The sequence below is a fragment of the Rhea pennata genome, chromosome 6 (genome assembly GCF_028389875.1).
Source record: "Rhea pennata isolate bPtePen1 chromosome 6, bPtePen1.pri, whole genome shotgun sequence".
Classification (NCBI taxonomy): domain Eukaryota; kingdom Metazoa; phylum Chordata; class Aves; order Rheiformes; family Rheidae; genus Rhea; species Rhea pennata.
The window spans coordinates 27,284,742-27,300,031 of NC_084668.1; the positions used below are offsets into that span (position 1 = coordinate 27,284,742).

At 37.4% G+C, this 15,290-nt stretch overlaps 1 protein-coding gene across 3 annotated transcripts in view; it reads right to left on the bottom strand.

The window, feature by feature from the left end:
• PDE1A (phosphodiesterase 1A) overlaps positions 1 to 15,290 on the bottom strand; it is a 118,629-nt gene that overhangs the window by 17,479 nt on the left and 85,860 nt on the right. The window contains exons 9-13 of one of the 3 annotated variants that reach the window (XM_062578437.1): positions 14,286 to 14,387; positions 14,046 to 14,166; positions 9,935 to 10,016; positions 8,147 to 8,267; positions 5,720 to 5,904 (exon numbers count right to left, since the gene is read on the bottom strand). In XM_062578437.1, the coding sequence (XP_062434421.1) occupies positions 5,720 to 5,904; positions 8,147 to 8,267; positions 9,935 to 10,016; positions 14,046 to 14,166; positions 14,286 to 14,387 (611 nt within the window). Of the gene's footprint in view, positions 1 to 5,719; positions 5,924 to 8,146; positions 8,268 to 9,934; positions 10,017 to 14,045; positions 14,167 to 14,285; positions 14,388 to 15,290 lie in introns of those variants that run through there. The other 2 variants (XM_062578438.1, XM_062578439.1) reach the window with 2 other exon arrangements.

The window sequence follows — 15,290 nt, forward strand, 5'->3', positions numbered from 1 at the left end:
AAGAGACCAGCAACAGAAAGCAAAACTGTGCAGAAGATGAGCAGGCTGATTGTGGAGTCTCTACAGCGCTTTGAAGTAAGCTCTGGCAGATTTCCAGGTTTCCAAACAATTCTGATTGCCTTCCTGTCATTTTCAAACCCAAGAGTATGTTGCAGTAACCCACAGAGTTACTTACGTATTGACACCTTCCACTTTCAACTCCTCAAACAAGTTTCATCACAGTATATAAAAGCACATAAAACCACTATGTAATCTAGTGGCTCTTGATGTTACAGCATAATGTCATGCTGAGAATGTAGCGAAGTTTTAACTAGCTATTGAAATATGTTACTGAAAGATTGGTTAAAGGTAATTCGTGTATTTACAGTTTCCTTGAGTGGCTAACTCAGCTTTTATTTTTCCTTTGCTATCGAGTTGTAAACTCAAGATCATGAAAGTTGGAACTCTTGGGAGTGCGGAGGGTAAGGACACGCTGCTCTGAGCTGCCGGGAAAAGGTGTTTTAGATCACCCAGCTTGTCACTTGCTGCAGCAGGCCAGTTCTCCATCACGCGTTCCACAGGATTCGGTTCTGGTACGAGGTTGTGTTGTCATGCCTTGGTCTGCAGTTTACAGCGCAGTGCCAACACAAAATGTTTCTTGCTGCTCTTAGCTCAAACCACCTCTCTTCCTTGTGTTTCCTCAGGCCATCGTGACAGCTTCTGCTCTTAGCATTGCTCTTACCACCTCCCTAGATTTGCTCAATAACTGCTTGTGACCTAAGTGTTTTAGCGTTGTAATTAAAAGCACTGTTGCTGGTCCTAGATGGGACTCCTTCATTATAGCCCTATGTATTTATTTCTCTCCAACAGATTAAAGCAGTCTGTTAGCACAGCTGACCTGTGCCAAACTGCCGGTAGCTTCCTCCCGCTGAACACCCTTTCAAAGGGCTTCTAAATCGCATTAACTTGTGATTATCACTCTAGATTTTTATATTTTAGCAGCTGTTACTCTCTTCTGATTAGTGAGTCTGCAGAGAGAATCTTTCAGACAAAATGGAGCCGAGCCCTGTGGTTATTGTGACTGGAAGTATACAGGATTGAAAACGCCTGAGGGGGCCTGCAGGTCCTAGGCAGAGGTCTTTCAGAAGAGACATTTGTTATTCAAAATTGCAGCCAATCAAAAGGAAGCTGATCCCTATGATTCAATAGTTTGTTTTTCATATTTTTATTGCTAAAATTAAGCACAGGATAATGCAAGAGCCTCATTCATCCTCACATATTTTTTTCAGCACTTGTCCTGGTGCCATCAGTCACCCCAGCAATAGACATTTGAGCAGTGTAGCAAAGTGCACTGGCAAAAGATGTTAAGGAGGAGATTTTCCATACAAAAAATGTAGCTTCTTTTTCAGGTCCCATAACAGTGAATTCTTCAAGAGAGTTACTTACGTGTAAGTATGCTTAAGCATACGATTGAAACAGTGAGTAACAGTGTTGGTGTTATTACCAACACTGAAGGTGAACAATGTTAACATGCTTCAGGAAGGAGCCTGTTCAATTGGCAGCTGGACCCGTGGTCTGTATTCTGCATCCCCTTTTATTATACGACCTGAGGTGAGTGTCCTAAACTGCCTGTGCCTAATCCTGCTCAAATGTAAAATGAAGATAATGATAGTTATTCATCTCTCTAAATTTATTTACAGTGATGCCTAGTGAACAGATGATAAGCATGATACTATTGTATGCCCATTTACTCTGTTGAGAGTAACTGAGCTTGCCATCCACTGGCCATCCTCATTAGTAAATCTTTAATGCATTTTTATAGAACAGAATAAACACAAAGACTTGTGATTTACACTTTTTAAATATAAATCAGTGTTGCAATTTCTCTATGTTCTGAGTAGACCTGCATCATATGAAAGGTCTTATACAACATTTAAATCTTTCCCAATGACTTGTTACAGCTTCCTCAGTAGGTCACTAACTCCCAGACCTTAAAATCAATTTAGCAATCATTTTCTCTAATGAAACAACCTCTAAAACTCATCTGAGCATCTTTACTGTCAATTTGCTACAACTGTCACCTTTGCAAATATCAGCTGCCATCACTGCTATGCTGAAAAAAGCACAGGGTAGAATGGTCTCTTTATCATTGTGTTGAATTGAACAAAGACAGATTAGCTGGTGATTAGGGGTTTGGAATATTAATTAAACATCAAGGCTTTCAAATTAGAATCCCAGATGTTTGATCATTATGGTAATTCCCTGTTACCAGCATTCCCTGAAAGGCCTTAGAAACATTCCACTAATTCTCCAGTGGTGAAAGGTTGCAGACCCTTAGGCTATAGAGCACTGAGCTCCTGTGCATCAATTATACACGACATGGCCTTTTCAGCAAAATGGAGTTATCTTAGGTAGCGAGCCTTCTGTTAAGAAAGCTCTCAAACAGCTGCCTAGGTACGTATATGCTTTCCTTCCCAACACCTAACATACAGGTCTTTCCAAGACGAAGCACTTACTTTGTTCCTTGCACAAGCTGTTTGCTCTGAATCAACAGTCTCAATAGTAACTATGTTTTCTCAGTGAGCTACTGCTACATCTCCAGGAAAGCGCCCAATGTCAACAACAGTGAGCGTGTCCTGGTCTCCTGTTCTGGTCTAGCTGGGCATGTGAGTCATACCACCTGCCTGAACCCCGCCTCCCTCCAGTGGAGTTGCTTCGCAGGCGCTGCTAAATGCGTTGTGTTATCCTGACAAGGTAAGAAGCTGGAACAAGTCTGAGTCCTTCTCAGAAAATGGTAAGGATTGTTGTTAGATTCCTTTTTACAATTGTACCTGTGCATCTATGTTATTACACTTTATAGAGACTGTTTCTGCTAAGTTTGTGAACTGTTCGGGCAGTCTGGAATTGTCTAGTGTGCACAGACAAGAATGCGGATTTTTTTTTAAAAGCAGAAGTACTGTTTGTCATAATCAGCTTAGGAAGCGTGCATGGAGATCTACGCTAGCAGCCAGCCTGCTTACGACTATGGCATACGGTCGTAACACAACGTGACCTACTAAGTGCGTTTAGCTCTTTGTGGTTTACAATAAATTATCCAGTTAGGAGTAATAATAGCAATACCAACAGTGATTTACCCTCACAGTTTTTTCCCTCAGTACATGTACATACTAACATACAAATAAAACTCTACTTCATACACATATCCAGAGCAACCTACAAACTTCTCAGCAAACAACTGAATTGAACTGAAGAAGGTATGCTCCCAACAGGACAGGAAAAACTGATTCAAAGTCTCAGGTTATTCACTTACAGGTTTAAGTCAAACTTATTCAAACTTGAGTGTGATCTGAAAGGAATTTAGAGTGGAAACAGTATGTATTTCAAAATCTCTACTCTTTATTAGATGTTTGTTAATTTTGCAGAGTCTGGTTAAGGATTTTCACTCTTTGCAATGTGCAGCTTCAGAGCAGGTATATTGCCATTCTGCACTGATTGAGGAGATTTGTACTCCCACAATGTGGCAAAGAATATATGTGCATCCTATGGAGGGCTACATTCACTTAGAGAAAACTCCTTTTCCATCATCCCTTAGGGCCCACATATAGAGTTAAAAAGTATTAATTAGTTCTGAAGAATGAATGGAAAGTAACTTTCTCAAAACCTATAAAATCCTCCTGAGCTTTTACAAAAACTTACTTCTGATTTATAGAGTTTTGTTTTTGTTAATATACATATATTATATGCACTATTCACATGACTCCTAACTGCTTGCCCTGAACATCTCCATCTATGTCCTGCTTTATTGCAGCTCTTGCTACAAGGGCCCTCTTTATCAGAGGTGTATTCTCTGTATCTCTTCCTGTCTTTCACTGAGGTTTTGCGAAACAGATCTAACAATAATCACACAAAGTAGATACCTGTTCATCAAGCTCCAGCCTCAACACCAGTTATTTCCACTTATCCTTCAGTTTTCCTAATGAATATGCTATTGTAATTCTACAACTCTGTTCAGAGAAATATTTAGACATACTTCATCAGTCAAGTTGATGGAGGAAAAGAAGGACATCCCAGAGTCTGGACAATCACAATCCTAACAAGGTCCATAGAGGTTCTGAACATTAGTCCCTCTGTTTCTCACAGTAGAAAACATGCCTAGAGTTTCCTGGATCTTGATAGACCTCATGTTAACATTGACTATATAGAGAAACAACAATTTATCCTGAAGAATTCTTAAACCTATTGCTAGGAGAAGTTAGGTCTTTTCAATAGTTCTCAACAGAGAAATTTTACTGGGCTAAATCTCTCAGTAATTTCTAGAGCTCTTAAGAAGTACTGGAAACTATGGGAAATAAATTACCTTCTTGATAGCATTGTGCACATCTATAGCAATACATCTGAAATCTGATCACTCAAAACCAATCATCTGGTTAATTAGTAATAGCTACAACTGCAAGTGGCAAACTTCCAGATAACACTGTTTCCAGTCTTCTGTGTTGAGGGCCCTCTTATGTAGATAGCAACAACTTGCAGAATTCAGCCAGTACTGATCTAAGTGGTCTTTGGCATCCTGATCTTCTGCTGTCACTACCGACCATCCCAAATTAGCAGCCCTGTCTTTTTGACCAGTTAGTTCAAGTTGGACAATATCAAAAGAAACAACTGATTACGTAAAGCTGCTCATTCAGAAAGGACAATACGATTTAAACCTTCTCGTCAGTGGTCCCTTCTGCCTAGCTCTAAGTCATGGTTAGAATATACGCACCAAAACTTTTTCTTATTTAATATTCTCTTAATGAGAATAGCAGTCCTCATTTTAGAACTAAATGAGATTTTTAGCACCAGTCAGCAGTGTTTCTTCCCCTTTGTCTGACACCTCTTTGAAAAAAGGTACTGCTTTAAATGATGGGATGAAATACAGGCCTTGGCACTGGGTTCCAGAGTACTCGTTCATGCAGCCAGTATCAGATCATGGCCAAGCGGTGAAAGACTATCCTAAAATGTGCCAGATGCTTACTCAGGACCAAGACAGACTCTGAGGACACAATGTTCCCAAATGGCTGTTAACTAACCTGGATCAAGGGTCACACAACAACTATCACAAATCATTTCACAGAGATAACGGTAACCCCAGATAATTTTCAGGTACAGTTCATGAACTAAGATGCTTGATGCAGGTTTGGCTTTATTAACTATCAGCTGGCAACTGAACAGTCACTTTTTGCCTTGCTTGGGTCTAGTATGTGCTGTGATTGCCCAAATCATTAGATCCTCTATGACATTTAAATAATTGCCTACAGCATGGTACTGCAATATTTAATTTTATGCCATACAGTGAGGAACAAATAGCATTTTTTTAATAGGGAAAAATATAAATTTTACATTTTTTTAAAGAAATGTGGCAATATGTAATACTTTGATTTTGGCATTTAAAGCAGATGTCAGTATCAGTTATGATTAACTTTACAAGAATGCATATTTCTGAACTAGCCCTCTAAAGATAAATTGAGCAGTACAGAGTCCTATTTTACAGGCTGTAAGATTTATTCTCATCTCCTGCTCACCTACATCTCCTTGCACCTGGACAGCAAAATAAGGCCACCTAAACAAACATTATGAAATAAAATATAGGCATATGAGACAAGTATATACTTTTATAAGTTGAGGGGAATTTAAAAATAAAAGTAGGGGAGATCTTAAGATTAAGGAATCTATAAAAACATTCCTTCTTAGTATATCATACCTTGTATTGCTAATTCCTTCCATCTTTCTTTGTTTGCTTGAATGATCTGCATCAAGTTGTCCTTAAAGCTTGTTAGGTCTACAGTTGCTAGAGAATTTTCTGTGTAAGTCCCTCCATCACTTGTACTTTTAAAACCAGGTCGTCTTTGTGCTTCAGCATTGCTTACTGCTCCCAAACTATTCTGGCTACAGAAGGAAGAGAATCCTAAATTATGAACACAGTAGGGCAGTTTTAATAATACACAAACAGTTAAAACAGTTAATTTGTATCAAATTCTTTAGGATCTACATGTAAATCACTAACTAGAAATAATAGTCTTTACCAAAGAATGCCTAAGATACTAGACATTTCTTCAGTTCATGAAGCTGTAACCTGGGACTGATTCTTACTGACCTTTTTCTAGGGAATTATTGAAAAGCCATGACAGTAGATGATGGCTTTTAAGAACTAGTAGACTGGTCCTTTAAACTGATTGCATAAACATTCTTTTAAGTAGCTTCTTAGTTATCATTTTAAATAGTGAATGGTATCTTTTGGGGCTTGTAGGAGAGACGTCTGATTCTTATTTGCCAACCCATATGAAAAAAGCAAGATGTGACAGTACATGTAAAGATGTAAAAAGTAAATTTGACTTCAGAGGAAAGTTCTCCATATAGTACTTCAAGTGTAGTCAAAGCAGGATTTAGTATAATGACCTTAAGAGCCAATTCTTCAAATTAGTAATGAAGAACTAAAATAGGAGGAACTAGAATTTTAATAATTTTAATAAGAAATAAATGGCATTATTCATCACTTAAAGAGTTATTGCAGCTAGGTAAGGTAAAGGGCAGGTTAAAATTCATTATCTGTATGTGAATAAAAGATACATACGAAAGTATGTAAAAAGAATAAAATCTCTCTTTTTTTCAAAGAGTAAAATCATTAAACCTATTTTTGGCCTCGTATGGCTAATCATTTCACAGTAGTTTTCAATTACTGGATTAAGTTGCACAGTTTATCTGATTGGCACTAAAGACCCATATCCATATACATACAAAGGGATTTCCATTTACCCTATCAGGAGAAATGTAAATTTCAGTGAGGATTGTACAAGAAGAGTTAATTACAATATCCCTGCACTCCAGAGATGTTAAATAGAATAGAATGGAAAAATTATGCTACAATTGTAATGCATTTCAGACAACACAGTAAATGTCATACCATATATTTATGGAATCCCTCTGTAGTTTTTATGGAAGTCTGTTGGCTCAGATATTATGCTCTAGGCTCTCCAGTCTTGCTTAGCGCTTGCTTCAATACTCAGAAACTAATTTCCCTTATACTTGACCTCACATGAGTAAGCTTTGCTGGATCATAAGCTTTTGTTCATGCACCATTCACTTATGACTATCAATTGAAAATTAAGCCTGGAGCTGCTAATCTCTAATGTGAACAAGTGAGCAGCTAAAGGATATGTGTTAGCGTTAATGCTTCCGTTTAGCACTGTTGCCCTAAACAGTAAGAATGCTGTCACAAATAATTACTTCTTTATAGCAACCGAAATACATGCAGAGTAAATTCATGATTAGAAGGCAGCTAGGTTCATCATTTCACTACTAAAATGTAACTGTTGCACAGCAAAGGAACAAATGCCCTGCAGAATTATGATATCAGTAGCCTCAGTGAAAACTCAAATTGTGGTGAAAATGAAGAAAAAGAAATGACAATAGAGGGAACATTCGGAACAGCAGCATCTGATTACTGAACAATGCTTTCACTGCAGAATCACTCAAATGGATAACACTGTCTCTCATAGATATTTTGTTTTGCATAAACCTTCCTTCATGATATAAAAATCAGGAGCTCCACTAGCAAAAAAACCCTCCCACCTGCCAGCAAAAAAACCGTCCCAGTGAATTTTGTCTCAAGTGGATATATCAAATAATAATGAAAAACAGAAAGGTGGGGAGGAGTGACCTAAGTATAAGAAAAACTCAGGAAAAAACCTGAAACTGCCTGCATCACCTGCACTTTCAATTGCTCTCACAAACTGAAGGATAACTTTTGTCACTGTCAGTTAAAATAATACTGAAAAAGACTCAGTTGTAAGAAAACCAGGAACTTTGACAATCTTACATAGATACTGGCTGGTAGTCTTTCTAGATGGAGTCAAAGAAAAAAAATAAAGTATTATTACATATTCTGCAGAAAATCGCCTTTACATTTTAGAAGTATTTTGTTCATTGTATAGCATTTTTGCCATTTTACGTGCACAACTGTCCATGGTCAATGCACGAACAGTATACTGCAAATAAAAGATAGCACCACTAGGTGGCAATACTGTACAGCTAGTCCTGCTACTTTTCCAACCTTAACAGTAATCATGATAATAATGAGAATGACAGTAGTTAGTTAAGTCAGCTCAAAAAATAAACAATGTATTCATACCTGGGTGTCCCAAATGCAGGGCTTTCAGATTTTGAAGCTTCCCCTATAAGAGGAATAACAATTTTCTCCATTGAATCCGTAAGAAGAGAAAATGTTGGTTCTACTATGAAATCAATGAAACCTGAAGAGAAAAATGACAGGAAAAAAAATCAGATTTTACATTTTCCCAGCTCTCAAATCTAAAAACTAAGGTTTGATATAAGGCTAATTTTCTCACTGTAGTCCTGATTCAATATTCTAGTTACTACCTGTACAATTTTGAGCAAAAGTAGTAAACAAAACAACCCACCTGAAGTAGGATGCACATAACTAAATGTTAGTAATTATAGCTTTTCATTCCTATTCCATGTAAATTTTATGCTGTGTAGTAACACACCTTGAGTTTGAAATCAATATGAATTACTGAATGGAAGGGATGCTACAGTAGAGTTAAGAGGCTAGAAGTCCTACTGCCTCTGTTACCATTCGGAGCTTCTTGCCAAGGAGTTAATATTTCAAACTGCTGTTTATTATTCTGTGGAGGTAAAGTGTTATTTCACAGTGCGTAGGAGTGTTCTGTCAAATCAGTGAAGAGAACAAGTAATATCCCTAGGAGACAGCATTCATCCCACAGTTCTGAGATGTCAGCTCTGAACAATGTCTTTTACATTTTAAAGTGCTCATCAAGGTAAGGAATGACATAGTGAAAGAATGAAGTATTATTCTTTGCTGAGCATTTCACAGAAACAAAATAGATTTTTTTTAAAAAAAGAGCTAGCAGTGGATTTCCAGGTTTCTTAACGATGTAACACAGCCCAAAGGTGAGCAACAGTGCTTCAGCCTAAAATCCAGCTTCCCACTTGCAGTAGCTATAACTCTCAAGCATGTTGCATTTTGCGTCCCAGGGGAATGGAACAAAGAACATTTTGAGTGGCAAGATCAGACGGGATGACATGCTTCAATTCAAAGCTAACACCTTTGCACCAATAGAAGCTCTCAAGGAGTACTGAGATCACTCACATAAAAGGTAAGCTTCGAGGGGGTATGGCCTTGTAACCATCCCCAATTAACTTTACCACTTTTGATTTTCTCATTATAGCTGATTCGATAGCTCAAAACAGGGAGAAGGGAGCCAAGACCTGCATTTGGCAGTTTGGCCGCTGTTGATCAGAGAACAATTAGAAGTGACGGGAACAGGATGCAGTGGCCCTTGTCAACCCCAGGAGGCATGACCCTGTGCTGCTCAGCTCTGCCACGCTGTTAGTCTTAACTGCAATCCAGCAGTCTGAGCTATTAATTAGCTTTATGTGAGTGACATGGCCAGAGAAGCAAACCACTTCAATACCAGCTGAAGTCCTTTTGTCTTGGTCCCTGGCTAGGTGTTTGGAAGCTGAAGGGCTGACACCTCCAATTCATTTGCAGTTGAGATGCAGCTACAAAACGATACCAGACTTCTGGATAGCAGCAGACACATGCCTTTGGCTTCTCGAGCAAGAGTCAACCTGTCTAACGACACGAGCTACCAAACTCTGAAGCACGTACAGTAAAAGATGCGCTTACATCTAGTACTTGGTAAACCCTCTCCTACCCCTCCGTGGATCATACATGCCAAAGTAGCTTAATATTTTTTTGAAACCAGTGAGTTGCTGCTGTAAGGGCATATGACTTCACTGAACAAACAGGTACAAACATTGTATATGATGGGATTTTGAATGTTTAAAATGCAAAATGGGTCTAAGAAAGGTCTACACAGTTTTTTTATGCTCCTACACATAGAAGAAGAAGAAGAAAAACAGGTCTTGTCATTACCTATTTGGGACTGAGCTACCAAAGTAGACTTGCGGTCACAGAGTGGGGAAAATGGAAGCCCTAAAGCAGCCTCCTTGTCTCCCTGGAAACAACAATGTTTAATATTATAAGCACATACTGAATAATCAGATAGATAAATGATCTGAACATGCTTAGTACTTATTCAACAAGTTACTTCAGTCACTTATTTTCCTAAATAAGAACAAGTTGCAGATAACTGAAACTCATTATTTGTCTTTAAATTATCAGGAAAAGTAAAGGCCAATATTCTAATTTATGTTTAACAATTTTTAGATACAGGAAGTTGTTCAAAGGAAGTGCTCATCAAACGCAAGGCATCTGCTAATGAGATTTAATATTTGTCAAGGAAGAAAAATAAATGGCATATTTTATAAGGAGTCTTTCAACATTTACAGTTTAGACCTGCAAAATCTTTGATGTTATGAGATTGGACACTTAGACATGTTTGTAATAAAAAGGCTAAATATTTCCTTCCATTACATTGGTTTATGGAACATGTAAAATTTCTTCAGTGTACTTGCACAAGTGAAAAAGCATGATCTGACTTTAATTCTCATTCACTAGTAGGAATATCTCTCTGTTGCTGAAGACAGAATAAAAATATATTTAAATGTCAAATAAGATCAGGTCAATCATAAATTATAATAATGAGCACAGTGGCACAGTGTTGATATTTAAATTGGTCATTAAGAGTCTCACGAGATTTAAAATCAAGATAAAGATAGTAAAAAAATAAATTATTTTCCCAGGTGACTAACTCATTGGACAAAAATTCTCCTTTTGTGCTACTGGACCTACTCAGATTGAGAGCATAACATTATAGGAACTGCGATGCTTCTTTGAGTGACGTGAACTGTGTATTTCTTTATTTTTAAGTTTTTGAGATGGGTGGGTGTATTTCTATTTTGAACAACTAGCTCTGATTTTCCTTGGCATTGTAACACATTTTCTGTAGTTGTTTTAACTTACAGTGTTGTTTGGCTTTTTCCCTGAAGTTAACACTGATGCTTATTTTAATCGTTAGCTACAGTTAACAAGCTTTTTTGCCTAGGTGAATGTTCATTTTTTGCTGGTGCCCACTACTTTGAAAGCTGAATTTTAAAACATTGCCTGCTCACTGGCAGTTCCAAGTCCTGCTTTTTTCCTGTAAGGCCATAGAAATAGGGGAATTACTATTAAAAACAGAAGAAAAAAAGAAGTGGACTTAATGGGTTTTGTATAAGTTTGGACCATTCAATTTTGGCTGACGTGGATCTGGAAATCCCAGAGATGTCCAGTACTCACACTCAGATCAACAGATCGTAGGATGAACAACCAAACCAGTGTATCCAGGAAGCACGCACTACTCTGTTCATGTATATATTTACAGTTACTCAATTGCACTTTAAATGTGTTGGAATTATTCCATACATCCTGCTCATCTCAGCAGCACATATAAAGTGGCATTCAATTCCTTGCACATTCCTCTACAGCATGACTTCCACATTTTATATTGCTCAGCAACAGAAATACATATTTGGTGGCTTGATTGCAATATTAAATGCCAGCTCAAGCCTTTGAGCAGCTTATTTATGATCTAGTCACTTTTTATAAGGCAAGAATAAAGGAATAACTAAAACATTAGCTGATCCTCTGTACTCAAAGACCAAGGCAGTGTGGTACTGCTTATTGCTAATGCTACTTCCACTTGCCTGGATACATTGCCTCACTGTCTCATGGGCTCTGTCTACTCTGTCTCTCTGTGCCTAAAATGTTTTTACAGTTGGTCGTTTCTGACCTTTTCAAGTAATACATATCTGGAGTAATCAGATCCTCCTTTCTCCTCGCAAGCTCAAGATCTTCATCATTTCCATTTACAGGAACAGACATAAACTCATGACTCTACTCAGTATTTCCACAAAGCTTAGTCTATCCATTATTTAGATTAAGGCACCAGATCTCCACTCAGTCTCCCCAGGGCATGTGCTAGAGTCATGGATGTCTGAAAGCTCCTTATTCAGAACCTCTAGGAACAGAGCAAGAAACTTTCAGGGCAGACGGGCCAAACAACCTAATGGTTTAGCCTACTGGCTCTTTTATTACTCTGATCCCCTTTCCCGTGTGACCCATGTGATTTGAAAATGTGAGCATACAGAAAAAATAATTACAATCAAGATGAGTTAGACATACACTGTTCAATTATCTGTATTAAACGTTTTTTAAAGACTATATATAATTGCAGGAACCATGTAATATCTAAAATGGATTGTGGTTATCAATTTAATCTCAGTAATCCATATTTTAAAAACGTGCATGGTTTCTATGCACTCATAGTAAGTGCCATACTCCTGATGCAGGAAAGCACTGAGTTTTCTTTCATTTTTTTTTGGCTCTTTTAAAATTAACAGGAAATATTTCAATGCTTTGTAAGCCATGGAGGTTGGTTTTTCAGCTTCCCTGGAGATTATAGTTTATGCTGAGGTCACCAAAAATAATTTACTTAAATGCAAGCTAATTTCAGTGTGCATTGCTCCCTGTGAAGTATCTGAAATAAAAGTTCCTAAACTATAGAACAGGAATCACTAGTGACATGCAGACTGCTTTAAAACCTGCATAACCTGGCACTTGTTAAGATCTTGTACTACCACCATTGACAAACGTTAACATACTACACCCCCTAAAAATAGTACCCATCTTTAAAAAAAAGAGGAAGATTATTAATTCCTGGAACACAACATTTCTAAATTGTATACAAATATTAAATTCCAAGTTTCTCTTAATTTTTGCCATTGCTATTTCTTTTTACTGAAAGAATAACCTGACAACCAGAAGAAGTCAATGTCAAGTTTTTTTTAAACTGTTCACAGTACTTAATTTCCCACTTTACTATTTTAATATGGAGTCTTTTATATGTGTATTGCTATATTACCAATTTTGTTTCCTGCATCAGAGAGCTAAAAGAACCATAGAATCATAACACATTTTTTTCCTCTCATATCAAACGATTCCTAATTCATAGACAACAGAAACAGTAATAATGCATAGATATTACTTGCTCATAAATTTTAGTTTCTGATTTTATCACAACGTGGTCATTTTTATACATATGCTGATGATTTGGAAGCTCAGCTATTTACTTCAGGACACTTAAAATGTCCTGGCTTTCATTTTACCACTTGAACTGTATTTTAATCAGTTCTCATAACAAAGAAATGCTTCATCAAAGGCTATTACTACGCTGAGAAAAAAATGGTTTATTTTTACAAGTGCTTAGTGTGTTCAGCAGCGTTTCGAGTGATGGGAGAAGCAGAAACACCCTCCTGGCTGCTCCTGTTTGACACAACTGCTTGTTAAGCACTCAGCATTCCCCGCTCAAGGGAGCGTTCATGGCAGGGCAAGCACATCCCCATCACAGAAATGCTTTCTGGCACCTGCCCAGGCGAGCCAGCAAATGGCAGCAGCCACACCAACACTGGCTGCCCATGGGCTTTCTCTCTGAATTCAGTATCTTGCAGCCATAAAAAGCCTTTCATAGAGTAAGTCTTCATTTTTGTTTCAGGATATATGGCCACGCTGCCAACAGGATGACTCCCAGTAATGTCTCAGGGCTTTGGATTAGCCCTTATGACAGCAAAACCTTCAAAACTATGTCTCACGTGCATGACAACAATGGCAAGAAAAAGAAATAGGAGGATTTTCTAAAATATAAGATGAAGACAACGTTTTTGCCTTTGCTGAATGCAAATGCTTCCTAGTTTCGAGTCCCTCATCCTACTCTATCCGTGTTTCTTTTTAACTCAAAGCATATATAAATCTCTGACTACAGAATGAAAACAGCTTGACAAGTTATAATATTATTGAAAGAAAAAAACCTGCAATGCTTAGAATCCTGGTATCACCTGAAATAGATATGGAGCAATAACATTTTCATCTTATTCACTCACATAAAAGCTGAGTTAACGTCAGCAGTATTAAGAGTAAGGAATATGTACTACTGACTATGCTAGTCAATCACAATCAAGAGCAACCTGGCTGGTAAAGTTATAGAAAGATTTAATCAGGTAACTGCTGTTTCTTCAACTAGATTTACTGAAAGATTTTAAAATGGCACCTGTCGAAAAAATTCTTCCATCAGGGCCATGGTCCACCGGTAGTGCAGTTTCCAGGATTTTGCTGGATGGCTTATATCTGCTGCGTGTAGAATCAAAGACATGGCTTTGGCTTTGTCTATCCTGTCAAATCAAAGACATGCTCTGATTATCTCAGAACAAAAGCAACTAGTTAATGTCTTTTCTTGGACACGAGCTCATTTAAAGACTACAGATAAAGAGCAGAATGGAAAATAACCTACCCTTCTGTCTGCTGTAGAGTATGTCGCATGGTTTTAATTTGCTGAAAATGACCCGACATATCTGTAGACAAAACCATCTCAATGACCAAGCTACGCAACTCCCTAAAAATAATTAAAAGCAAAATGACTTATTACAATTCATTTATTCTATGTATGGAACATTTATTTAAGCAGCACTTGTTAATTTATAACAACCCACGTTTTCTATTACATTTTAAAAAGCTTTTAAATAAATTATTAACAACTTGAACATTGTATCCTAAAGGGATTCTGTGGAAGCAAAAAACCCATGCTGCAATTATTATTTCAAAGTCATGCTGTTCTGCAATTCCTCTTTTCTGGTGTATAAACTAGAATTACATGCAGTTCTAGCACTCATTATAATTCTTTCCATTTTGGTTTCAGCATTAGAGTAATCAAAAAACCCAGTTTTCTCTGGCCTCACCACCACATAGGAGAACATATTAGTGTTTTATATTATTGTTCTCATCCTAGCACAGAATAGGCAAAACACTAAACCTATTAAGAAGGCTGCAGAGACACTTAGAAGAGCAAGAAGTGTTACATTTGAAATGCTGTGAACATTACACCAATATTATGAACAGCGTGTCAAACTCCCTTCACCTCAAGGTCTCCTTAATGCCTATTACACGAATCAGAACAAGTTCAGGATTCACAGTTTATCTGTATCTTGATATTATGGTCAGATAATGCTTGTCCATCAGCTTTCTATTAAATGAGTAAGAAAACAGTAAAACATCAATCATGTGAGGAAGTTTATTAATTATCATGGTATATGAAAGTGCATTAATTTTGTCACCAGTAAATACTGAGCTGGAATATACACTTTCCTTGAGGTAGAAGGATTGTATATTTGTAGACTATGTAGGAGTCCACAAGCTCTTTATTAACATATTTTTTACATGTCCTAGAGGGATTTACATGCAAAAGAGGGTTGCTTCCGGATATTGGAGTTGGGGGGGGGGGAAATCAACTACATATTAA